This window comes from Coregonus lavaretus (genome assembly GCF_964263955.1).
Source record: "Coregonus lavaretus genome assembly, chromosome: 6".
Taxonomy (NCBI): Eukaryota; Metazoa; Chordata; class Actinopteri; order Salmoniformes; family Salmonidae; genus Coregonus; species Coregonus lavaretus.
The window spans coordinates 51,527,548-51,554,424 of NC_139993.1; the positions used below are offsets into that span (position 1 = coordinate 51,527,548).

General features: G+C 43.7%; 2 protein-coding genes across 6 annotated transcripts in view; both read left to right on the top strand.

Annotated features, from left to right (window-relative positions):
- Positions 1–7,416, top strand: part of ptprfa (protein tyrosine phosphatase receptor type Fa) — a 209,391-nt gene extending 201,975 nt beyond the window's left edge. For all 4 annotated transcript variants that reach the window (XM_084164046.1, XM_084164048.1, XM_084164047.1 and 1 more), the window contains 5 exons: positions 4,120–4,246; positions 4,375–4,500; positions 4,908–5,062; positions 5,200–5,335; positions 5,643–7,416. In XM_084164046.1, the coding sequence (XP_084020172.1) occupies positions 4,120–4,246; positions 4,375–4,500; positions 4,908–5,062; positions 5,200–5,335; positions 5,643–5,711 (613 nt within the window). In that variant the 3' untranslated portion in view covers positions 5,712–7,416. The remainder of the gene's footprint in view (positions 1–4,119; positions 4,247–4,374; positions 4,501–4,907; positions 5,063–5,199; positions 5,336–5,642) is intronic.
- Positions 7,417–8,237: 821 nt separating this feature from the next.
- On the top strand, positions 8,238–25,166 carry LOC311131251 (lysine-specific demethylase 4A-like). Of its 2 annotated transcripts, none has more exons than XM_084164114.1 (22): positions 8,238–8,364; positions 9,399–9,568; positions 9,798–9,973; positions 10,323–10,437; positions 10,599–10,792; positions 11,100–11,149; positions 11,557–11,660; positions 11,912–12,049; positions 12,278–12,522; positions 13,527–13,687; positions 14,687–15,972; positions 16,122–16,218; positions 16,582–16,763; positions 17,239–17,464; positions 20,500–20,576; positions 20,863–20,918; positions 21,112–21,220; positions 22,567–22,755; positions 23,079–23,249; positions 23,464–23,583; positions 23,825–23,917; positions 24,200–25,166. In XM_084164114.1, the coding sequence occupies exons 2-22, from the start codon at positions 9,425–9,427 to the stop codon at positions 24,338–24,340; spliced, it is 4,074 nt and encodes a 1,357-aa protein (XP_084020240.1). In that variant the 5' UTR covers positions 8,238–8,364; positions 9,399–9,424; the 3' UTR covers positions 24,341–25,166. The 2 variants fall into 2 exon arrangements, with proteins under 2 accessions (XP_084020240.1, XP_084020241.1); XM_084164115.1 differs by having other exon boundaries at positions 8,255–8,364; positions 24,111–24,291.
- Positions 25,167–26,877: the final 1,711 nt, after the last annotated feature.

The following is a 26,877-nucleotide window of genomic DNA, read 5'->3' on the forward strand; positions in this document are numbered from 1 at the left end:
AACATCCCATGGAGCACCATTAAATCCATTATTACAAATTGAAAGAATATGGCACCACCTGCCAAGAGAGGGCCGCCCACCAAAACTCACGGACCAGGCAAGGAGGACATTAATCAGAGAGGCAACAAAGATACCAAAGATAACCCTGAAGGAGCTGCAAAGCTCCACAACAAAGATTGGAGTATCTGTCCATAGGACCACTTTAAGCCGTACACTCCACAGAGCTGGGCTTTATGTAAGAGTGGCCAGAAAAAAGCCACGTTTGGTGTTCGCCAAAAGACATGTGGGAGACGGTACTCTGCTCGGATGAGACAAAGATTTAGCTTTTTGGCCATCATGGAAAACTCTATGTCTGGCGCGAACCCAACACCTCTCATCACCCCGAGAACACCATCCCCACAGTGAAGCATGGTGGTGGCAGCATCATGCTGTGGGGATGTTTTTCCATCGGCAGGGACTGGGAAACTGGTCAGAATTGAAAGAATGATGGATGGCGCTAAATACAGGGAAATTCTTGAGGGAAACCTGTTTCAGTCTTCCAGAGATTTGAGACTGAGACGGAGGTTCACCTTCCAGCAGGACAATGACCCTAAGCATACTGCTAAAGCAACACTCGAGTGGTTTAAGGGGAAACATTTAAATGTATTGGAATGGCCTTGTCAAAGCCCAGACCTCAATCCAATTGAGAATCTGTGGTATGACTTAAAGATTGCTGTACACCAGCGGAACCCATCCAACTTGAAGGAGCTGGAGAAAAATAAATCCCAGTGGCTAGATGTGCCAAGCTTATAGAGACATACCCCAAGAGAAATGCAGCTGTAATTATTGCAAAAGGTGGCTCTACAAAGTATTGACTTTGGGGGGGGGGGTGAATAGTTATGCACGCTCAAGTTTTCTGTTTTTTTTTGTCTTATTTCTTGTTTGTTTCACAATAAAAAATATGTTGCATCTTCAAAGTGGTAGGCATGTTGTGTTGTGTAAATCAAATGATACAAACCCCCCAAAAATCAATTTTAATTCCAGGTTGTAAGGCAACAAAATAGGAAAAATGCCAAGAGGGGGTGAATACTTTCGCAAACCACTGTACATAAGTATTCAAACCCTTTACTCAGTACTTTGTTGAAGCACCTTTGGCAGCGATTACAGCCTCGAGTCTTCTTGGGTATGATGCTACAAGCTTGGCACATCTGTATTTGGGGAATTTCTCCCATTCTTCTCTGCAGATCCTCTCAAGCTCTGTCAGGTTGGATGGGCAGCGTTGCTGCACAGCTATTTTCAGGTCTCTCCAGAGATGTTCGATCAGGTTCAAGTCCGGGCTCTGGCTGGGCCACTCAAAGACATTCAGAGACTTGTCCCGAAGCCTCTTCTGTGTTGTCTTGGCTGTGTGCTTAGGGTCGTTGTCCTGTTGGAAGGTGAACCTTCAACCCATTCTGAGCGCTCTGGAGCAGGTTTTCATCAAGGATCTCTCTGTACTTTGCTCTGTTCATCTTTCCCTCGATCCTGACTAGTCTCCCAGTCCCTGCCGCTGAAAAACATCCCAACAGCATGATGCTGCCACCACCATGAATCACCGTAGGGATGGTGCCAGGTTTCCTCCAGACGTGTCGCTTCGCATTCAGGCCAAAGAGTTCAATCTTGGTTTCATCAGACCAGAGAATCTTGTTTCTCATGGTCTGAGAGTCTGAGATTTCTATAGGGGCCTTTTGGCAAACTTCAAGCAGGCTGTTATGTGCCTTTTACTGAGGAGTGGCTTCCGTCTGGCCACTGTACCATAAAGGCCGGATTGGTGGAGTGCTGCAGATATGGTTGTCCTTCTGGAAGGTTCTCCCATCTCCACAGAGGAACTCTGGAGCTCTGTCAGAGTGACCATCGGGTTCTTGGTCACCTCCCTAAACAAGGCCCTTCTCCCCCGATTGCTCAGTTTGGCCGGGCGACTAGCTCTAGGAAGAGTCTTGGTGGTTCCAAACTTCTTCCATTTAAGATTGATGGAGGCCACTGTGTTCTTGGGGACCTTCAATGCTGCAGACATTTTTTGGTACCCTTCCCCAGATCTGTGCCTCGACACAATCCTGTCTCGGGGCTCTACGGACAATTCCTTCGACCTCATGGCTTGGTTTTTGACAGGCACTGTCAACTGTGGGACCTTATATAGACAGATGTGTGCCTTTCCAAATCATGTCCAATCAATTGCATTTATCACGTGGACTCTAATCAAGTTGTAAGAACATCTCAAGGATGATAAATGGAAACAGGATGCACCTGAGCTCAAATTTAGAGTCTCATAGAAAATAAATTAGCAAAAATGTCTAAAATCCTGTTTTCGCTTCGTCGTTATGGGGTATTGTGTATAGATTGATGAGGATTTTTGTATTTATTTAATCAATTTTAGAATAAGGCTGTAATGTAACAAAATGTGGAAAAAGATAAGAGGTACGAATACTTTCCGAATGCACTGTATATAAGACACAACAGCCAGCAGGAAGTGTGAGTGCGTGTGTTCTTGCATGCGGGAGGTGCTTGGGAACTCTCGTTCAGTTACTGTCCCATATCAAATTAGTACCTAATCAGAGGGTTCCCATAGAGCCGTCTCCTTTATGGAAGTGTAAATACTGTAATTGGCTGTAATGCACAATGCTACGACACGCTAATGACTGACAGAATTAATAGGAGCTTCTTTTTTTTTTTGTGGTGGTGGGGGATTCATTGATGTGGTTTTCTGTTCCGATGTCCTCCTCCTACTCTACTGTACACACACACACACACATCCTTCTCCTCCTGTGTGCCTAATGAAGTCCCTGGGGCCGACCCCACCTGAGGGAGAGAAGGAAGGGGGGTATAATTCCTCTTTAATTCCTGTAGCGGTAATTAAAAGTGAAATAAGACATAGAGAGGTGTTAGTTTGCGTCCCAAATGACACCCTATTGCCTGTATAGTGCACTACTTTTGACCAAGCCCCATAGGGTCCTGGTCAAAAGTAGTACACTTTATAGGGAATAGGGTTCCATTTGGGGTGCTGACTTTCTCTCTCCTGGCTCATAGTGAGATGTTAGTGTTCTATCTCCCCGGCAGGCAGGCATCACATCTTTAAAGTGCCAGAGGAGATTAGGATGATTTGGAGGAAGAAGGAGAGGATAATGATGATGATGCAATGATGATGATGTCATACTGGTTAGGTGTGCCCCAGTATTCTGATATCCTGAGGTGATCATTCCACTGCCGTAATGATGCAAGCCTCTTGTTCAGCAGCCATTTTACACTAACAATTGTATTTATTTAACTCTAAACATGCAAATGTCTGGATAAGTGTCTCGGTAGAGCAATGATCTCTATGGCTGACCTTGAGCTTTGCGTCTTTAATTTGCAGGCATGCTTATTGCCATTGTCAAAGCAGAACACTCAAACTATAATAATTCAGCTGTAAGAAACTGAATCTCCATGCAGCATGAGTCAAACCCATCAACTGTGAGATACTCTTTGAACAAGGTGCTGAGGCATGGCTCATTTACTAGTTATCTCATAGAAAATATAGATAGAACTCAGAGTTCCAGCAGCAGCCCTTCCTTACACTGCAACTGTGTGTGTGTGTGTGTGTGTGTGTGTGTGTGTGTGTGTGTGTGTGTGTGTGTGTGTGTGTGTGTGTGTGTGTGTGTGTGTGTGTGTGTGTGTGTGTGTGTGTGTGTGCACGTGCGTGCGTGCGTGCGTCTGGCTGTACATGGTGTGATAGTGCGTCTGGACCTACGAATATGTGTGTCTTGCGCTGGGCTGGGTTGGCTCTCACATGTTTGTAGGGATGCTTGACAGAAACAGAATCACATCGACACAACTCACGGCTTCACACTGCCCTCTAACGTTGATCTAGTAGAACTGGACCCCAGCCGCAATGCTGCGGTTTTCACACTGGCTTGAATAGAATAGACACTTAATCTGTCAGCAGCATAACTTAATGAAAATACACCCAGCCTCCATTATCAGCACAAGCGCCTCTCAGATGACAGTAGGACCACTCAGGGCTCAACATGGATACTGTAGGTCAATGGGGATGTATTGAAGTGTAACTTACATCCCTTGGTGTTATAATGTTATCCTCACCCTGACGTGTCCCATGTCCCGTGTCCCCAGGCAGCAGAAGGCCTACATGGCCACCCAGGGCCCGCTAGCAGAGACCACAGAGGACTTCTGGAGGATGCTGTGGGAACACAACTCTACCATCGTAGTCATGCTTACTAAACTCAGAGAGATGGGAAGAGTGAGTGGCATTGATACAGTATACACGCACACACGCAAGTACACACACACACACACATCAGTCATGCCATGGATAGTATTGTGCTGCGATAGTTTTTGACTCTATCATTGTGTCTGTCTGTCTCTTAGGAAAAGTGTCATCAGTACTGGCCAGCTGAGCGCTCTGCCAGATACCAGTACTTTGTAGTGGACCCCATGGCTGAGTACAACATGCCCCAGTACATCCTCCGAGAGTTCAAGGTCACAGACGCCAGGGTATGTCCATCTCTCCATCCATCCTCCCTCTTCTCCCTAGTAACTTATATCTCTCTGATCTACGTAGAGGGCTAAGCGGTGCGCTAAGTTTATCTTTCTAATGAATTGAAAAGTGCTGCTGTGCAAAGGTGAGGAAAATAACATGGGAGGTGTTTTTCAACCCACACATAGTGCTGTGGCTATGCTCTGCTGTTTTGCTTATAGAAATACATTCTGCACTTTACAGCACAGACATAAAGAGCTGTAAAACACACTGTAGAAAACATACTGCTTGCATTATTCAAATTCTGCATGTATAATGCTTTATAAAGTGTCATAAGCATGTATGAGCCTTTATAATGTCTTATAATAAGGCTTAGAGAAATGACTCACTTTATGTCCCTCATCCACCCCTCACCACCTCTCAGGATGGCCAGTCTAGGACCATTCGGCAGTTCCAGTTCACTGATTGGCCAGAACAAGGGGTGCCAAAAACTGGAGAGGGCTTCATTGACTTCATTGGTCAAGTGCATAAAACCAAGGAACAGTTTGGCCAGGATGGACCAATCTCTGCGCACTGCAGGTAAGAAAAACTGATGAGTGTGTGTGTGTGTGTGGTGTGTGTGTGTGTGTGGTGTGTGTGTGTGTGTGTGCGTGCGTGCATGCATGCTTGTACTGTGTGTGTATAGTACTAACTCTCCCTGTCCTGTTCCCCCACAGTGCTGGTGTTGGGCGGACTGGTGTGTTCATCACCCTGAGTATCGTGCTGGAGAGGATGAGGTACGAGGGGGTGGTGGACCTCTTCCAGACTGTCAAGACACTGAGGACCCAGAGACCTGCCATGGTGCAGACAGAGGTACAGTACAGTCACACAGCTTTGGTGGGAGTCTGGGAGGGACTGGGTAGCGAGGGGGTGGGAGTACAGGTCCTCTCCTAGATAGAGGTATTTAAGCAAAGCAGGGATTCAGTTAAAATAGCTGGTTTATCCAATTGAAATAGAGTAAGATTTCCAATGTATTCATTACACATGACAAATAAACTTAAAACAATTTATTTGCATTGATACAAACACTCTCCCAGGAGAAATTGGTACCATGATTATATTCTAGTAGATCTCACCTGTTGACTGACTCTGATGTTGTTCCCCTCTGTTCCCCTCCCAGGACCAGTACCAGTTGTGTTACAGGGCAGCTCTAGAGTACCTTGGAAGCTTTGACCACTATGCAACATAATAACCACTCCCAGAATGCACTGGGACTCCTGGGGTTCAGGAGCGCCACCCGTGTGTCCCTTCTGAGCTATATCCATACTGTCCAGAAACTGCCGGAGGGGCGAGGGGAGAGGGGGGAGGAAGAGGAGTGAGGAGGAGTGGGAGAGAGCACAAGTCCGACTGGACGACCGTCAATCAGGTGGAGCAGTACTCCTGGACTGACTGGCACAATAAACCTGCTTTAAAACCCTTCACTACTAAAAAAGAACCTAAAAAGCTTCAGTATACTTCATTCTGATGTCTCTATAGCTAATGCACACGCCATAAAAACACTATTTCTGCCTCCTCCACCTGCTTATATGGCAAACTTTATTTTTCAGCTTTTATTATGCATTAATATCATTACTATTACCCATTATAAGTATGTTATTATTATTATTATTATTTAGAATTTGTTTTCTAATCATTTATACACTGGTTATTGTATGTCTTAATGGGTCATATTTTAAAATCATAATTTGTATCTTTTTTTTTTTCTTTTTTTTTTACACAAGGGACATGTATTTTAAACATGCTCCGAGTTATTATTAATACTGGACACTTACGCATACTCAGAGCTGCTAATAATAATTTAATTTTTTACCATAATTATAATATTCTAAAGTTCTTTATTCTCTGGTTGGTCGTATTCAGTGGGATATGGGGGACACAACTTTTATAAGCATTTTCACTTCCTGGTACTTTACAAAAACAGCTATCTCCCCAAAAAGAGATCAAACACATGTACACCAGAGTTAGTGAACTACTATAAAATAAACGCATCTATGTTTATAAAAACTGAATAGATTAATCTTAATGACGTTTGATGAATAATCTACAATGTACAGATTCTGTTTACTGTGATTTTCTCAATGCCTGTCGCTCAAAGAGCTCAAGTCCAAACTCCAGACACAATTAAAGAAATAAAGAAAACTACCGGTTCATGAAAAGGTGTTTGTCCTGTAACAGCACCCTAGTTGTCCAAGCCTGGCCTGAGGTGGACTGAACCAAACCAACACTCCCAAAAGGCACAGAGGAACTGGACCCTGGCTCTGTCTGGTCTGATCTGACAAGCTAGACCTGGTTTGGAGCAACAGATATACAGAGCTTCACATCACAGACAACACCCCTCCAATGAGAAGTGTTCGAGTGACCAGACATACAGTTATCCATCCATGTATTTCTGATTACCCTGCTGATTCTGAACTATGATCTATGAACTGGACATGTCCATTGGCATACGACTGACCTAGCTCCCCATGACTGGCCATCCCTGCAGATAACTGACAACAACCCAGATGAACTTCTCTTCTGACTGTCACTGACTCTACATCCATGGTATAACTGCTGTAATATACTGTATTATCTCCTCACTCTGCTACAGAAGGACAATCTCCTGTAATACAAAGAAGCAGCATCAATGTACGGTGGAGGATCTCTACATTATAGTCAAGCGTTTCTCTCTTAAGTGAGGCTATAGGATTGCAAAGTGAGGTGAATTTAGATTGAGTGGGCCCGGATGGACGGACTGCAAAAACAAGGATTTATTTCACTTCGTCTTCGAATAGTGCCGTAGGGGTTCAGTCTGTTGTATACACAATCTGTTTTCTATTTGTTAATAAAAGGGAGAGGGAAAAAATGTCGCAAAAACTTTGATGTTAATAAAGTTGAATAATTGTTTTTTTTATATATAATGTGGTCGTGTGTCTCTTTTTATATATATATATATATATATATATATATATATATATATATATATATATATATATATATATATATATATATATATATATATATATTTGGAGGACTTTGCATGTCACACACACACACACACACACACACATACACACATACACAGCCCACACACATTGTACCCTCTCGTACCCCCCATCCCTCCATGGTACTGCCAGTGGAACAGATGGTGGAAGATACCCCTCCAGCTAGGGCCTCCTATGTCCTTGGACAGCCTGAACATAGTGCTTCAGCCACTGTCCTGACAGAACCCCTGGAATATCAGTCACACAATGGCATACACTGCATTGTGTTTGACAGTAGGTACTAGAATTGTGATCAGTAGGATGTTGCACATTGTTCAGACCTAATGGAATAACAGTTTGACAAGTCAGTGCCCGGAAAATGCAATTTACATGTACTGTATAATAAAATAATTGTCCTAAGGGATGAAGCAACATCAATACTGGCATTCAACACCAATGCTGGCCATTTTAACATCATATTGCAAAATATGATACACTATGACTTTCACAATTTTGAAGTATGACATTTGTGCTGGAGAAAATGTGGTATTTGTAAAGAGAAATGGGATAGGTAAATGGGGAAAGCTAGTGATACACTTTTTTAATGAGCTATAACGTATTAAGAAGGCTACATTTTGCATATTAGGGCCTGGGTGGTATAATAAGGCAGAGTCATAGCAAAATACTGCATTTTGATTAGTCTCGCTAGAGCGTGGAACACGCCCTCCTTCATCCTTGTAAACAAACACACTGAGCATGCGTACGACACTGGAGTAATGGAGGTCTCTTCCCTGCCCACGGTGATTTGTGAACAAATCATCTTCTGCTTTTGAAGATTTGGGGCGAGCATTCACTCATTACTCGGTCAGCTTTTGTAAGGTAATATTTCAAACTTTAAAACGTGTGTGCTTTTAAGTAACTTATGTTGCTGGAAATAATTGCGCATGCAATTAGCTAGCTAGCTATGCTACACTGACATTAGCAAGCTAGCTAGCCAGCCTACTTGCTTCTCAAAGTTGTCTCTGTTCCATTGTTATCTTTAACATGTTTGTATAATATGGCATGATCCTACGTTATTACTTTACCATTGCTATACATTAATAACTGAATCAGAGGTATGATACAGGCAGGTGTGTAAGGTAACATGCTAATGCTAGATATTTTCCGGGCGTTAAGTGACACTGGGCCCTGTCCTTAAATGACTTGGCATTCAACCAATCACAAACTTAGGAATTACTTTAATCATGATGTCGTCCAATCACAATCGGCAGGTGGGCAGGAACTTATCAAAGACCTAGCGTTAGCTGGCTAGTGTGACATTAGCATGTTATAAACTTTGTTGTAATCTATTACGAAAGGTTCGACAAATAAGTTAGAGAGCTTCTAACGCTGCTAGCTATCTCTCACGAAGGAGGTAAATATTTGGAATTAGATTGGGTTACTGGACATCAATGAGCGAAGCAACGTCGTTGGCTAACTGGCCGACTGAATTAGATTTTTGTTGTTGATATTTTAGCCAGCTACTAGCTAGCTAGCTTAGCTGTTGATATTAGCTAGCTATAGTCTGAAGTAATTACGACGACATTATTATTCCCTAGCCCCTCAGTCCCACAAAAAACATGTATATATTGTGTTATGTGTATTGCTATTTTTTTGCAGTGATGTGTTTACGGTAGTTAGTGACCATTGTAGGATTAACTTTGTGCTTTAACTATAGGGGGCGAAAGGTGATCAAGTCTACCAGAACGATTTAGGCTAGTTTAGAACATTTCTAAAACATCTGTTTGTTAGTTATCAACTGCACCACACATAGGCCAATTATAAGTAGTTGCAACATTTTCTATGTGATGAAAAGTTTTAGAGAAATTATTAACACATACATCTGATCAAAACAAATGTGTTCTCTTGTCCAGTGTCTGCAGATCAGAGCGACTCTTCGATGATGGCGACAGACACTGCGTCCCAGCAGACTCCTGGCTCCAGGATCATGACCTTTCACCCTACCAAGGAAGAGTTTAAGGACTTCAGCCTTTACATTGCCTACATGGAGTCACAGGGAGCACACCGAGCTGGAATGGCTAAGGTGTGTGTCTGTGTGTGTGTTTGCGTCTACTTTTCTGAAGATCATAAGCATTTATTCCCCTGTGTTTTTAATGTTGATCTATATCCTGTTTGGAGAGGAGTAGAAGGTGCTTAACCAACATCAGACGAGGTGCAACCAAAGATCTATAGGCCTATCTATATCCTGTTCTGAGAAAAATGCACTCTGTATAAAGACTAACACAATCCTATGTTTGGTATGTATTTTCCAGGTTATTCCACCCAAAGACTGGAAGCCTAGACGTACCTATGATGACATAGATGACCTGGTGATTCCTGCTCCTATACAGCAGGTGGTGTCGGGCCAGTCAGGTCTCTTCACACAGTACAACATCCAGAAGAAACCCATGACTGTCCGAGAGTTCCGCAAGACTGCCAACACAGACAAGTGAGCCCTCGTACTGTTATGGGTAATTCCATGGTAACGGGGTAATGCTGAGACTTAGATTTGTCACTTTCAAATGTATGCCAAACAAAACTCAATAATTGCAAAGTTAAACAAACCATACAGCTCTATGCTCAAGGACTAGTTTTAACAATTTTCACTGACATTTTTACAAAAACACATGACGGTTTGTGCTGTCATTCTGTTACCAAACTTTCCATCTGTGCTGTTCTTCAAATAAATGGAAACGATTGTAACAGGTATACATGGTTGTAACTGGCTATAGTTCTGAAATCACTGCAAGATGTCATTAGTTTTGTTTGTCACATCTAATCATCCTTTGTCATTGTAGGTTCTGTAATCCCCGCTATGTGGATTTTGAGGAGCTGGAGAGAAAGTTCTGGAAGAACCTGACTTTTAACCCACCTCTCTATGGAGCGGACATCAACGGAACCCTCTACGACCCAGTGAGTTATTCCTATCATCACACACACACACTGTCGGTTTGCCTAACAGCACAGCCCACATTTGGCTTCACTTGGGATTTGAACTTACAACCTAGAGTTGAAATGTCAATGTCTCTCCTTACCCTCACCAACATTCTCTTCTCCATCTCTATCTCTCCTAGGATGTGACAGAGTGGAACATTGGTCATCTGAACACTATCCTGGACACTGTGGAGAGGGAGAGTGGGATCAAGATAAAAGGAGTGAACACTGCTTACCTGTACTTTGGCATGTGGAAAAGCACCTTCGCCTGGCACACTGAAGATATGGATCTCTACAGCATCAACTACCTGCACTTTGGAGAGCCAAAGTCCTGGTAAAATGTTGTTGATGTATTTTGCACAGATAAAAAAACACCATACACACGTTTCAGTGAAGTTATACCAATAGATATTTACCGTATGTCTATTTTACAGCTTACAAATGGAGTGTGTGTTATTGTATGTAATCCCAACACTAGTGTCCTGTCCAGGAGGTTTACTTGTACATCAAGCTGCTTCATGCTACAGAAACTCCTACCCTATGGGCCGCTCTAGCTAGGAGAAGCCTTACTTGATTTACTTACTTACCTAACACATAGCATCTTGACTACCATTTACATCGGTACTCTTGTCTCTCTGCAGGTATGTTGTTCCCCCTGAACATGGGAAGAGATTGGAGCGCCTCGCTAAAGGTATGTGGAGCAGAGGAGGCATGCTGGAATGTAATAAATGGAATGACGTCAAACATGTGGTTTCCATATGTTTGATTCCGTTCCATTCATTCCATTCCAGCCATTACAATGAGCCTGTCCTCCTATAGCTCCTCCCACCAGCCTCCTATGGTAGAAAGGAATTTCCTAATTGATCCTCATTCCTCATTAGTTTCCCCATTTTGCGTTTAGCAGCTGCGCATAAAAAAAAAATATATTTTTGGAAGACCCCATTAACCCCCCCACCCACCCCCCGCCAACTCTTCCAACGCTGCTGAAAAGAATCCTAGGGGAAACACTGCTCATTGTTTATCAATATTCTTCATGTCAACACATTATCAGACAGTGATCAGCAGAATTCCTAATGTCATTGATTCCTGTTCATGCAGGGTTCTTTCCTGGGAGTGCTCAGAGCTGTGAAGCTTTCCTGCGCCATAAAATGACTCTTATCTCACCCTCCATCCTGAAGAAATATGGCATACCATTTGAGAAGGTGACCGCTCTTCAATGACAAGATGTTATCAGATTTACCAACCTAAACTTTTCTAGATATACAGTAGATTGTTACAGTGGCATGATTCAGCTGTTTTTGATGGTACTATTTCATGTAATGTGTCTACCTATAGATTAACTAGTTTTTTTCTTTTCTGGTTAATATATATATATCTTTTTTCTTCACAAAGTTGGGATACAGCAACAAAATACAAACCCGGCAGTCTGACGCTGTGTCTGTTGTGTGTTTAGATCACCCAGGAGGCAGGCCAGTTCATAGTGACCTTCCCATTCGGTTACCACGCTGGTTTCAACCACGGCTTCAACTGTGCTGAGTCCACTAACTTTGCCACACAGCGATGGATCGATTATGGCAAAATAGCCACACTGGTATGTACAACTAAATGAATGAACACATAGTATGCATTAAACCAAGTCATTTATTTAGTGTGAACTGTGGTTGGTCTTGTGTTACTCAGTTTGTATGGTCGTGTGTACAATTCCAGGGATCACATACTAAAATGTATGCACTCATACCGTAAGTTGCTTTAGATCAAATTGGTTGCATTTATTGTGTAATATTCTCATGACCAATCCCTGTCCTCCCTCCTCCCCCAGTGCTCGTGCCGTAAGGACATGGTGAAGATCTCCATGGATGTGTTTGTGAGGAAGTTCCAACCAGACCGCTACAAGGCCTGGAAGGCAGGGAAGGACAACACTCCTATTGACCACTCCAAGCCCACGCCAGAGGCTGCTGAGTTCCTGAAGGGAGAGAAGACGGAGCCTGGGAAGGAGTGTCCAAGCCCCAGCGAGGCCCCTGACCAGGAGAATACCCCAGGCACCACCACTCAGGAGGAGAAGAGGTCCATGCTTTACTGTAGTGTAGTATTGTCGCCAGCTGGTGTAACGTCATATACACTGAGTGTACAAAACATTAAGAGCACCTTCCTAATATTGAGTTGCACCCCCTTTTGCCCTCAGAACAGCCTCAATTCGTTGGGGCATGGACTCTACAAGGTGTCGAAAGCGTTCCACAGGGATGCTGGCCCATGTTGACTTCAATGCTTCCCACAGTTGTGTCAAGTTGGCTGGATGTCCTTCGGGTGGTGGACCATTCTTGATACACACGGGAAACTGTTGAGCGTGAAAAACCCAGCAATGTTGCAGTTCCTGACACACTCAAACCGGTTAACCTGGCACCTACTACCATACCCCGTTCAAAGGCACCTAAATATTTTGTCTTGCCCATTCACCCTCTGAATGGCACACATACACAATCCATGTCTCAAGGCTTAAAAATCCTTATTTAACCGGTCTCATCTCCTTCATCTACGCTGATTGAAGAAGTAAAATCAATAAGGGATCATAGCTTTTACTTGGTCAGTCTGTCATTGAAAGAGCAGGTGTTCCTTATGTTTTGTACTCAGTGTATATTTATATCTATATTAAAGGGGCAATTTGTGATTGCTACATTAACTGTTTTACTTTTTAATTAATTATATATACCCAGTGATTCTTGAAGAATATAACTTATAAATGCCTCATAAGCTTAGTTCAACTGTCATACCTTACTAATATAGGGTATAGCGTAAACTATACTTTTGATCTCATGGATGGTCAGTCCTTGCATCCATAGCTGAATTTGAGTGGTTACATTTCTCCAACCCCATCCCTCAGCTGTTCACCTAATCAAGTGGCGTGGTGTCTGTTTTCTTGTTTTTTCAACTGCAGATTTCCCCTTTAATTATCTCATAAAAGCATTCATTCATCCTGGGCTTTGGTCACCACTTTGAGCAAGTTTCTCAAAAGAGACATTGTATTTTAATTTTTTTACCATTCACGGTTCCTCTCTCTCTGTCCAATGCAGCCCGAAGCCGAAGGTTGGGAAGAAGCGCCAGCGAGGAGGAGATGTGGAGGCAGCAGAGGACGGAGACACTGAGCAGGCTGAGGAGGAGGAGGAGGGAGAGGTGGACCAGAAGAAAGCCAAGCTGGGCCAGGAGGAGGAGGGACTCAGTCCGGCACACAAAGGTACCTCAATCAAACAATATTTGTACTGGGGTACAAAGGTAGCTCAGTTCATCTTTAACTATGCCACCAAACAATTAAACAGTCACTGACACTAGTCTACTGCATATTGACTTGTTAGACTATAGCTAGGTTTCCATCCAATTGGCGACAGATTTTCATGCAAATATTCAAAATCTGCATAAAGAAAATATGCGCATTTTCCCACCAGTGGTGTGTGATGACGTAGTGCACACAAAATGTACTTTTTTATGTACAGAATAGAAATCTAAAGCTTGTTGTGTTTCCATCGCGTTTTCAACTCTACCGATTTGTTTTGTCACACAAACACGTGTGTTCTAGCCAACAGCTTGCGGGTAGGCTAGTCTACATGATGAGATTATTATGGATATTATTTGTCAAACTGCAGTCAAATATCAATCGTGTCACCAGAATAAGACCCCCAATATTTATTGGAAAGGAGCATCAAGATCACCTTGCACTTTCACCACCCTGTGAAGTTCATCATAACTTATTTCATCTGTAGCCTAATAAACTGCATAGTTTTCCGAGTCGTAGTGGGAGGACCACACACCATATCATCGCGTGACAGTATTTGCGCATAAAGGTGTTTCTCGCATAATTAATTTGACCGACACAAAAAGATCCCACCATGTCGAACAAACAAATACAATTAAATGTATTAATTGTACCGACACTACCTGTTTACACCACAGTGAAATTTTTTTATACCGTATGACTTTACCCGCATGAAAACTGTGGATGGAAATGTGGTTTATGAGGGAGATAATTTAGACCAGTGGTATTCAACCTTAAAATCAGTAAATTTCTATTTTTACAATCACAAATAACCTTCAATATACCTTTTGTATATTGTCCCATACAATAATCTGTACTCATCCTTTAAAAAGAAAAATTGTCAACCCCACTGCAGTTCCTCGGCTTTGAATACCACTGATTTAGACAGTGCCTCCAGTTTTTCATGTTGTTTGTTTATTTCAGAGCTAAAGCCAGAAGACGTTAAAAATGAGCGAACAAAGCCACCACCCAACGCAAAGACCAACCGAAACACAAACGCCAGCCGAAAGCTAGCACTTCAGATGAAAGCCAAAATCTCTCTTAAATCCACTCCAATTAAGTCTCAGCCACAGACTAACAAACAGTCAACCCAACCAGCGGCCCCAGAACCCTCCCCCCAGAGCTCAGAGAAGGCCGGCCCCAGTGAGGATGTGAAGCCTCCAGCCAGCAGCTCCAGCCCTGCCCACCCAGCCAGCAGCTCCAGCCCTGCCCACCCAGCCAGCAGCTCCAGCCCTGCCCACCCAGCCAGCAGCTCCAGCCCTTCCCACCCAGCCAGCAGCTCCAGCCCTTCCCACCCAGCCAGCAGCTCCAGCCCTTCCCAGCCAGCCAGCAGCTCCAGCCCTTCCCAGCCAGCCAGCAGCTCCAGCCCTTCCCAGCCAGCCAGCAGCTCCAGCCCTTCCCAGCCAGCCAGCAGCTCCAGCCCTTCCCAGCCAGCCAGCAGCTCCAGCCCTTCCCAGCCAGCCAGCAGCTCCAGCCCTTCCCAGCCAGCCAGCAGCTCCAGCCCTTCCCAGCCAGCCAGCAGCTCCAGCCCTTCCCAGCCAGCCAGCAGCTCCAGCCCTGCCCAGCCAGCCAGCAGCTCCAGCCCTGCCCACCCAGCCAGCAGCTCCAGCCCTGCCCACCCAGCCAGCAGCTCCAGCCCTGCCCACCCAGCCAGCAGCTCCAGCCCTGCCCACCCAGCCAGCAGCTCCAGCCCTGCCCACCCAGCCAGCAGCTCCAGCCCTGCCCACCCAGCCAGCAGCTCCAGCTCCAGCCCTGCCCACCCAGCCAGCAGCTCCAGCCCTTCCCACCCAGCCAGCATCTCCAGCCCTGCCCACCCAGCCAGCAGCTCCAGCCCTGCCCACCCAGCCAGCAGCTCCAGCCCTGCCCACCCAGCCAGCAGCTCCAGCCCTTCCCACCCAGCCAGCAGCTCCAGCCCTTCCCACCCAGCCAGCATCTCCAGCCCTGCCCACCCAGCCAGCAGCTCCAGCCCTGCCCACCCAGCCAGCAGCTCCAGCCCTGCCCACCCAGCCAGCAGCTCCAGCCCTTCCCACCCAGCCAGCAGCTCCAGCCCTGTCTACCAGCTCTTTCAGAGGACCCTGAGCCCTGCAGACGTGCTGCACGTCCACAGCTACGCTAAGGGAGACTACAGCGAGGGAGAGACCAGGGAGGGCAAGGAGGAGAGAAGAAACGATAGTAGTGATAGTGAAGGAGAGGAACCGGAAGACAGCAAGGTGAGAGGAGTGGACTCCAAACATCACATCTCACTCAACCTCCGTCTGTAGGATTTGCTTTATCATGTTTGTTCTGAGGTCAGATGTACTGTACATGTTGAATGAAGCAGCGCTAATGATTATGTTGCTAACCCCTTTTCTTCCACCAGGGAGCAGAGGAGGGAGCGGAGGATGACGCTGTGCCCAGCAAGCTGGGGAAGCTGCCTTGTCACCACCGTCTGATGAAAGACAACATGAGTGACGAGGGTAAGTTAAAATATCACTTCCTCACTCACATAGTTTAGCCCCAGTTAGGCTTCCTTTAACTAAGCAATGGATATGATGACTTGTAGAAAAGCAGTGTCAGGCATGTTCCTCCATGGATTAGAAGTGAGGATGCATCATTCACTCATATCTATGTTGGCATTCTTGATGGCATGATAGTAGTTTGTCTGTGTGTTTTCATAACTGTCTATTTGGTTCCAATGGCTCAGGGGATTAGAGCATATAGCTTGATGGATTGGATTAGATTTCTTTCATGGGCCACTGTCAATATCGACAGTTCTGTAAGTCGTTTGGGATATGAAATGTGCTAACTCTAAAATATATTTATTTTGATGTCTTTTTAAGAGCTGCCAGAGCAGCCCCCATTAGAGGAGGATGGGTTAGAGGGAGAGTCGTGGGCCAAGCCCCTGGCCCACCTGTGGCAGAATAGGCCTCCCAACCTGAAGAAAGAGAAGGAGTACAACAGTTGCATGGGCCTCCAGGCCCCATACTGCTCGGTGTGCTCACTCTTCCAGGCATACCAGCAGGTGAGGAGAGGGAGGTGTGTGTGTGTGTGTGTGTGTGTGTGTGTGTGTGTGTGTGTGTGTGTGTGTGTGAGAGAGAGAGAGATCACCAATGGCCGAGGAGGAGACACTCAGCAGGGGATTTGGGAAGTTAGTCTTCTAAAAGTCTTGTACTCTGTCAGTCAATAATGTACAGGGGTTTCTCTGAGAGGAAAACTCCTATTATGTGATTGTTCCCCCTTTTTTCACTCTGTCTCAGGGGAGAAGTTTTTGTCATTTTAGTACCTTCCCCAATGCTCCTCTTCTCAGTTCTGATATACTGTACAGCGATAGTTATTTCAGGTTTGTCTGAGTAGCTGTATTACGTTGTCCCTTCCTCTAGCCATGGCTAGACTGAGTGTGCTGATGAAGACAAACACAGAAAATCATTTGTTTAAACAATTTGAATGAGAGTTATTGTCCTCCCAAGAGTTGCTAAATATGATTGTTTCATTTGCAGACGGAGTGTGCTGATGACGGTACGGACCCTCCAGTGGTGCTGCCTGGAGGCAGGCTGAGAACCAAGCCCCTAATCCCTGAGATGTGTTTCACCACCACCACGGAGCCAGAGGAGGGCGCTAAGGAGAAGGAACCTGGAGCCCCGGCCCCAACCACCCCTCACCTGGATCCAGACGGCACCAGCCTGCTCATCAGCTGCTCCCACTGCAGCGTCCGCGTACACACCAGTCAGTACTACTACTTACCCAGCACGCCACCCCTTTTTAACACTAGAACCTCTGGACCTTTCAGCCTATAAGTACCCACTAGAGAACGTTGCCAGGCATCCCCTTTAGCATACACCTCAGATGCAAATAACCGGCAAGGTGTGCAAACATAAGCACTATCACTTGATAAATAGTGTGCATAAACTATTGTAAAAGATGAATTACATGAAGAAATATTTGTGGAAATATATCCATGTAAAACATAACAATAGTTATCTGTTTAGATAGTCAGGATATGTTTAGTATAATTCTATAAAGTCTTACTGAAAAAGGTATAGGCCATTTTCTTTCCCTTACAATAAAAACATTACAGTGTAATACATTTGATCAATTTAATTAGTAGATGTAATTAGTTATTCTAAGTAATGCAGTCCAGTTACAGCTTCTTCAAATTAGAAAGTAAGGTGCAGGTCAAATTATTTGCTATATGCGTAAACAAAAGCACCAAAGCTTTATAAATGTGTATGAACAATTATATAGGATGAATTGCATAAATACATGGAAATACAGCTTCGGGGCTTTGTGTGAGCAGGCCCCACAAACAAATCGGTTGCACTGCACACAGTTTTCATAGGACTTGTTTCGTGTGCGCCTGCAAACATGATATTGTGTATTTTTCCCGAGTGGGTGGAAGGAAGCGCTGCCTGCTTGGTGGACTCGTTGGCTGCCTCCTTGATGGCTGTAGCTGCTTTCTTGGTGTTCATGTGGTTCTCACGAAGCTCACATGCCAGATCCATGATGAAATCTCTCCTGCTGAATATCTTGTCAAGGCATTGCTTGTACGACACATGCGTGTTGATGGCAGCCATGTCGAGCACGTTGTAGAACACCGCAAGAGACCAGCGAGGAGTACCTTCTTTAACAGAGTACAGTCTGCCATCTGGTTGAGTATATCCACACCAACCTACAGTATTGCATAGAATAGAAAAGGTTAAAATGATATGGAATAATAATGCTAATAATAACAATAATATTAATGTAATATAATAAAAGGAGATAATATTTACACATGCATATTTTTTAAAAACTTGTATAGCACCTTTCAAATAATCTCAAACAGTTTTTTAATTTTACATCTGTAAACCGTGAGTGTTGCTTTACCACTCTCCATCACTGATATGGAGTACAGCGCCACTGGTATGTTGTGTTGTGCAGAGGGCGGCAGCTCCCGTCTCTGTTTGTTTGTTCACTGTTCTGAGCAGGCTAGTCTTCTTTGCAATCAACTTGTCTGCCAGGGAAATTGATGTAAAGAAGTTGTCCGTGGTCACATTTCTGCCTTTACCCATGTAAGGCTCAACTAGTCTCAAGACAGTCGCTCACCCGCTGGCCTGGTTTCATCTCTCCCCAAATATGGAAAACCATTGAGCATGTAGCTTACTTGTCTTCGACATCATCGGCTAACCAAAATGTAATTCTAAATATGTCCGGTTTGTTGGCCATGTATGGGGTAAAATGGCACCGAGCTATGGTTGGGAACAGTTGCTCATCAACAGTTATGTTCTCTCCTGGCTTGTAACTGTGAAGTTGATGTTTTAAGTATCCCTATACTTCTGTTATTACTGTGCTCTCACTCTGTTACTAGAGCGCCGTGCAGAGGTTTCCCTGGTTGGACCGGGCCTGAGTGTAATGGCAACTATGTACCATGGAGATACAGTGAAGTAAACGTTGTTAAACTGGAACCTAGTCGTTGTGTCATTTAGAGTTAACAGTAACGAGCAATGTAATTCTTCATAAAACTTTTCCAGGTGTGTGAGACGGCGGCGAACCTCTCCGTCTGCACACGTATTGGTCTTATGTCATCAAAACGCAGGTGTCTTATAGTCTCTCTGAAGAGGTTGTGTGGCATGGTCTCTTGGAAAAAGTCCACCACATAACTATCGGACCATGACGACTCCACATCAATACTTTTTCCCCCGTATGCCCCGTGGACATACAAGAGTGCAATAAATGTTTTGAGGTCATCCATAGACATGTCCCACATACTGTTTCCTTTTCTGTGAGCATGAGCGACAGTACAATCTCTGATGTGCTGCAACATCTGCATGTCACATAAACAAAGAAAACTGTCGAGTCCGCTGGCAATTTGTCTCTTTGCGTGAGGTGACGGGCCTGCTCTCTCTGAGAATGTTCCTGTTGCGCGCTTGTCAGTCTTTTCTACCCAAAGGCGTCTACCTTGGCCCTGTTCTGCTTTTTCTGTGGCTAGGCTCAGGCATCGGAGGCAGAGGCTAGAAGACAATTCAGAATCAGATGAAAACTCTTCGCAGCAACGTGGATTTCAAGCTCAATATCCGATCCTCGATCTGACTCCAGCTCATCTAAATTCTGCAGGATTTGCAATGCTGTCAGTGCATCCATTCATTTGGTTCGGCTTGCCATTGTGAACTACACACTACACAATGCTTCATTACACTACTGTTCTAAATTCAATCATCCTCTTTTACTCTCATCATTCAGTTCATTCAAATGAAATTGGGACGTCACATGCACAATTATCAGTTTCTATCGCCCATTCATCCATTTACGACATTCATTCAGTAAGGAGAGGGACGCATGGTCCCTTAAGTTAGTAATAGCTGTTTAAAAAATATTAATACTTTTTCTGTTTATGATTGAAAAAATTCAGACAACTGAGCAATGTAAAATATATTTAGGAAAAGTCTGAAGTAGCAGGACTTTAGTATTTTTTTGGCAGATTATTTCTTAACAAAATCGAACGTCATTGGCCTATGGCGGTTCTAGTTAACCCCATCATTCCAGGTAAGAGCAGTACTCTACTTTAGCAGGTTAAGAGGAGTTAAGTGCAGACTGTTTCAACTCTAGAAGTTATTTAATTATCTCTGTCCACAACATAGTTTAGATGCACTATCAATCATGCGAATGTGTGAAATCCTGTCAGTAAATGAGTATGCACTATGCAACCTATGCTCCCTTGTGGTTCATTGGCGACAACATTTAACCACTTAGGTAATGGTGTTTGTTTGGTTGTGTGTTTCCAGGCTGTTATGGCGTGGATCCAGAGAGTGTGACTAAGGACTGGAAGTGTGCTCGCTGTAAGGCCAATTCCATGACTGAGGTCAGTGTCTCCACAACACATCACAACACCTCCAAGTGGCTGTTCATTGTGTCTGACCTCACCTGACCCAAGTATATGTTGCTGGCACTGACTGCCAGTAGTGTTTGCAAACTTTGCAGTATTCTAAACGGTCATTAGATCTGGCAGTAGTGTTTGCAGTGTTCTTCTAATGATATGTGACTGACTGGTACTGGTCATCAGGTAGCAGGTACCACACCTTGCCATTGGCTGTATGTATGTTTACATAACTGGGATTATGGTAGTTGACAGTTTGCTCTCCTTGCAGAGTTGCTGTTTGTGTTCGCTGAGGGGTGGTGCCTTGCAGAAAGCCAACAACAACAAGTAAGTCCTTGTGCCAGACAGATCCCCTTAGATCAGGGAGTGGGCTAGTCTAAATCACACACTGAACATTTACTGATCTCTTTATGTACCCTTCTGTTCACATAGTTGGATGTTCTTTTGAAATATATCTACTGGGTTTACATTTTGTTTATAAGCCACTAATGATGTTGTGTATTGACATGTTGTGTTGTAGGTGGGTCCATGTGCTGTGTGCAGTAGCAGTGTTGGAGGCTCGCTTTGTGAACATCACTGAGAGAAGCCCTGTGGATCTGAGTGGGATTCCTCTACAGAGGTTTAAACTGGTGAGTTAAACACAGTAAATGTCAATAGGCTTGGGTGGTATACAGTATAGCAGGGTATTTGGAAATACCCATGGGAGGGTTTTTCAATACTGTAAATGTATTTTATTTTTATATATACATTTAAATATTTGTAGTTACTTTTTTAAGTAAATACCTTTAGTCAACTTGTGCAATACATTAGGAGGTAAAGAAGATTGTGTTCTTAATTTCACCTGTCACATAATTTTTGTTTACAAGCAAACAACGATGAGAGACCAGAACCTTGTGAGTCACTGTTGTGCAGCACGCGCCAGGTGATCTAGTTTCAGTATGGAATTCACAACTAAATGTTTGCCAGCTAGATATCTTATAACTATTAAGTTACCTGTCTAAAATGTGCTAAATGCTCTGCAGTTGTGCATTTGGTTTGCTAATTTAGTAGCTAGTTAGCAATCTAGCTAAGTGGTTAGCTTCTTCCAAAACCAAGCTTCGCTTGGTAACAGCAGAGAATCCCCTCCTGGATCAAGAGCCTTATTGTCTAATATTTGTTTTGTGCGTGCAGCATTCTGTGAGTAGCATTTTAGAGTTACTACTTTATGAGCTGGGATGTCTGTCCTGCAAATAGTTTAGGTCAGAGACTGTATAAAATGTTCTCAATCCGCTCGTTAGCATTTAGTGAGCATTCTCAATGAGATTTGACATGTACTTCTTAGCATTGCTAACCTTCGGATTACAAAGGCTGTGTTTTTTTTTTAAATAGTGCCCCTTGTGTTCAGTGCTGGTATGACTGAATATCCCGATATAGCACAAGGTCGGTATGACCATCTGGATACCGCCCAAGCCTTTTGTCAACATTTATTACGTGCTAAGGGATATGACTCTGTCACTACCTCGCTCTCCAACCAAGGTGCATGAATAGAGGAGAACCTTTTCCAAGGACCTTTGAATAAAGGAGAGTGGCTGAATATCCTTTCTTCAGCATATTATGTCAAAGTAATTTATTATTGGTTTTACAAGACATGGTTGGCACATCCACCTCTATGCATGTGACAGTAATTCAGCTTGTCATCTACTACAAGGGTAGACTAGAGACTAGGGTATTTAGAGAATGTCAGGTGAGTTTGTGATGAATCCCAGTCAGTCAGAGCTTCAGGCAGGATATGACAAATGGCAGCTCTTTTTCTGCCAAAGCCTTGTTTCTGAATTTAGCCCTTTGACAGGAATCATGTCAACCGTTGTATTTCTAGAGGATGTTGATAGCCTACTACTGTATACAGTTTGACAGGATGTATAGGCCTAGTTTTCCCTGTGGGACTTCCTTTTCCTGTCTCTCTGAGCATGGTCTTATTGTTATCTGTGCTGTGCAGAAATGTTACTATTGTAAGAAGCGGATGAAGAAGACGTCCGGGTGCTGTGTACAGTGTTCCCATGGCCGCTGTCCTACGGCCTACCACCCTACTTGTGCCCAGGCTGCTGGGGTCCTCATGCAGCCAGACGAGTGGCCCTTTGTGGTCTATGTCACCTGCTGCCGGCACAAGGGCCCTATTCAGACAGAGGTATACATCAGTTGTACTTTACTTTATATTTAGGACTGTGTTTCAGAAAGGGGAAGCTATACACCAGACAGTGGGGACTCTAAAGGCCTCTTATGGGACTTGGTTACATCATTCTGCTGATACTTTACCTTATAGTTTCTAAACATTCTACATATTCAGGGCTGCGCTCACCAGTGTATTGTATAAACATGACTAGGTTTTAGATTTTAAAGTGAAAACTCTCACATACTCCCACAAGTATGCCCATGTGCTTCCGGTCCAAAGAGGTTGATAGAGTTCTTATTTGATGTTAATCCGGATGAATGATTGATCTCTTCTCTCAGCGTAACAAAGCAGCCATGCATGAGCTCACTGTGGGAAGGAGGGTGATCTGTAAGCACAGAAATGGCCGCTACTACCAGTGTGACGTGGTGCAGCTGTCCAAGGAGACGTTCTATGAGGTCAACTTTGATGACGGCTCCTTTAGCGATAACCTCTTTCCCGAGGACATTGTGGTAAGAAGACTAACGTGTGGGTGTGGTGTGAGTGTGTGTGGTGCCAAATTGTGGTCAGTAATTCATGACAGGGTTTATAAGCTGTTCATTATTCGTTTATAGATTTCTTATACAATATGTACCACACATTGGTTAAAATTGTGTGATTGCTTTTTGGTGCTTGCTAAATTGTTAGTTTATAGGATTGTATCTGATGGTTGTTTTATATTGCCAGGGCCGGGACTGTGCCCAGCTAGGCCCCCCACCACAGGGGGAGATGGTGCAGGTCCGGTGGACAGATGGTCTGGTCTATGGGGCCAAGTTTGTGGCTGCTCACGTCATCCAAATGTACCAGGTACTGCAACACTATTCACACTCACCCTCAGCTACAATGTACCTTATCCAGATAGAGGTTATACAGTTTTACATCATATAGTGCTTTGCAGTCTAATTGATCTGCTCCGTTTGTCCAGATTGTTTAAAACCTATTAAAAAAAACTCATTGCAATACATTACATGTCTGTGATGATACCATTGTTTGGTTTTATGAGAGACATAAAATGTAGTTATTTTGGCATTGATGGTGTTTGATGTAGGTGGAATTTGAAGACGGGTCACAACTAACAGCCAAGAGAGATGATGTCTATACTCTGGATGAGGAGCTGCCTAAGAGAGTCAAGTCAAGACTGGTGAGTGTACTGAGAGCTGTCCTGTTGGCTATCTGTGAGCTATCCATTATACTGACTCCAAAGTTGCTAACCTTTGTACGTTAACTGTGTATCATCAACTCCTAACTTTCTCACTCTCAGATGTTATACTAAGGACTGCTGAGTCTACTGAATCATACTGACTGAATCATACTGACGGAATTGTTTTCTCCAGCATGTTTGTTAATGAGTCTTCTTCCTGTGGCAATGGACCATAAAGCAATCTTCATCTTCTGTGTGTGCCCTGCACCGGTCTCTCTCCAGTCCAAGGCGTCAGACATGCGTTTCGATGGGATCTTTGAGGACAAGGAGGCCATCCAGCAGTCGAAGAGGCAGAGAGTGATCAACTCACGGTACAGAGGAGACTACGTTGAACCTGTGATCTACAGAGCCATCATGGAGTAGCCTGCCAACTACAGCATGGAGTAGCCTACTCTTCCAACAAACCACCAGCACTGATATTCCTGAACCGGACTTCTCCTCACTTTACCTTAATTTATCCACTGAGTGAGTGAGTGTAGCTCTGACTAAAGGACTTCCTCTGAAAATAACTTTCTAACCCCTAGTTTGGACTGTTTTCTTTTTTCTTCCATTCATCCCTTCATCATTTACAGCATTATGCGCCAGTTTCCCGGACACTGATTAAGCCTAGTCTTGGACTGAAAAACCCTTTCAATGGATATGCTTTTTAGTCCAGGACTAGGCTTAACCTGTGTCTGGGAAACCGAACCCAATTGTTATTACTTGTATATTTTCTTTGAACGTGATCAAGGATTGAAGAACCGGGCACCTTCTCCACTCGGTATAGGTTATAGAAGCCGGGAAGGAACTGCCATCCATGTCACCTTTTATGCCACCCTGCAAGTGCCCAGTAGCTGTAACTCATCTCTTGAATGGAAGCAATCTCGGACCATGAATTCTGCTTCCAAACAAGATGTAGCTTTCTAATAATAATAGTAACAATCCACTCATTAGAACTGTGGCAGGAATAACTTCCTAAAGGGAGTGAAGCAGACACAAAAGTTACTGCCACTCATCCTCATAAACACTGATTACAGTGTTTTTTGACTCGCAATTTCACAGAATGTTGCCAGTTGTTCATTTATGTGCATCTATTTATTTTCCTATGTAGTTTTTCAGGGTGCTACTTGCACCTACAGTACCAGTCAAAAGTGTGGACACACTTACTCATTCAAGGGTTTTTCTTTATTTTTACTTTTTTTTTTACATTGTAGAATAATAATGAAGACATCAAAACTATGAAATAACACATATGGAATCATGTAGTAACCAAAATAGTGTTAAACAAATCAAAATATATTTTATATTTGAGGTTCTTCAAATAGCCACCCTTTGCCTTGGTGACAGCTTTAACACTCTTGGAATTCTCTCAACCAGCTTCACCTGGAATGCTTTTACAACAGTCTTTAAGGAGTTCCCACATATGCTGAGCACTTGTTGGCTGCTTTTCCTTCACTCTGCCGTCCGACCCAACCCAAATCATCTCAATTGGGTTGAGGTCGGGGATTGTGGAGGCCAGGTCATCTGATGCAGCACTCATCACTCTCCTTCTTGGTAAAATAGCCCTTACACAGCCTGGAGGTGTGTTGGGTCATTGTCCTGTTGGAAAAACAACTGATAGTCCCACTATGCCCAAACCAGATGGAATGGCGTATCGCTGCAGAATGCTGTGGTAGTCGTACTGGTTAAGTGTGCCTTAAATTCTAAATAAATCACAGACTGTGTCACCAGCAAAGCACCCACACACCATAACACCTCCTCCATGCTTTACGTTGGGAACTACACATGCAGAGATCATCCGTTCTCCCACACCGCGTCTCACAAAGACACGGCGGTTTGAACCAAAAATCTCCCATTTGGACTTCAGACAAAAGGACACATTTTCCACCCGTCTAATGTCCATCACTCGTGTTTGTTGGCCCAAGCAGGTCTCTTTTTATTATTAGTGTCCTTTAGTAGTGGTTTCTTTGCAGCAATTCGACCATGAAAGGCCTGATTCACACAGTCCCCTCTGAACAGTTGCTGTTGAGATGTGTCTGTTACTTGAACTCTGTGAAGAATTTATTTGGGCTGCAATTTCTGAGGCTTGTAACTAATGAATTTATCCTCTGCAGCAGAGGTAACTCTGGGTCTTCCATTCCTGTGGTGGTCCTCATGAGAGCCAGTTTTATCAAAGCGCTTGATGGTTTTTGCGACTGCACTTGAAGAAACTTTAAAAGTTATGGAAATGTTCAGTATTGACTGACCTTCATGTCTTAAAGTAATGATGGACTGTCATTTCTCTTTCCTTATTTGAGCTATTCTTGCCATAATATGGACTTGGTCTTTTACCAAATAGGGCTATCTTCTGTATACCCCCCTACCTTGTCACAACACAACTGATTGGCTCAAACGCATTAAGATGGAAAGAAATTCCACAAATTAACTTTTAAGAAGGCACGTGTTAATTGAAATGCATTCCAGGTGACTACCTCACGAAGCTGGTTGAGAGAATGCCTAGAGTGTGCAAAGCTGTCATCAAGGCAAAGGCAAATATATATAAAATATATTTTGATTTGTTTAACACTTTTTTGGGTACTACATGATTCCATAAGTGTTATTTCATAGTTTTGATGTCTTCACTATTATTCTACAATGTAAACAAATAGTAAAACTAAAGACAAACCCTTGAATGAGTAGGTGTGTCCAAACTTTTGACTGGTAGTGTATGTTTGATTTCAAGGAGGTGCAATGCCATTTTAGTAACTAATACCACCTCCTCCTCTTAGCAGAGTCACACTGTTTACTGCATTCCTAAACATTGTATTTTGTAGGAATGCGTTGAATATAGCTTTTTCCATTTTTAGAGTTTTTTTACCAGCGTATTTATTATATTGTGCTTGAAGAAAGTAACCTCTGCAATACAGACAATTTGTCAGTTG

Coding starts and splice junctions, on each gene's coding strand:
- LOC311131251 (XM_084164114.1), top strand. CDS start 9,425: ATGATGGCGACAGACACTGCGTCCCAGCAGACTCCTGGCTCCAGGATC. Junction 11,150..11,556: donor ATTGGAGCGCCTCGCTAAAG/GTATGTGGAGCA, acceptor CTGTTCATGCAG/GGTTCTTTCCTGGGAGTGCT. Junction 20,919..21,111: donor CAGAAAGCCAACAACAACAA/GTAAGTCCTTGT, acceptor GTTGTGTTGTAG/GTGGGTCCATGTGCTGTGTG.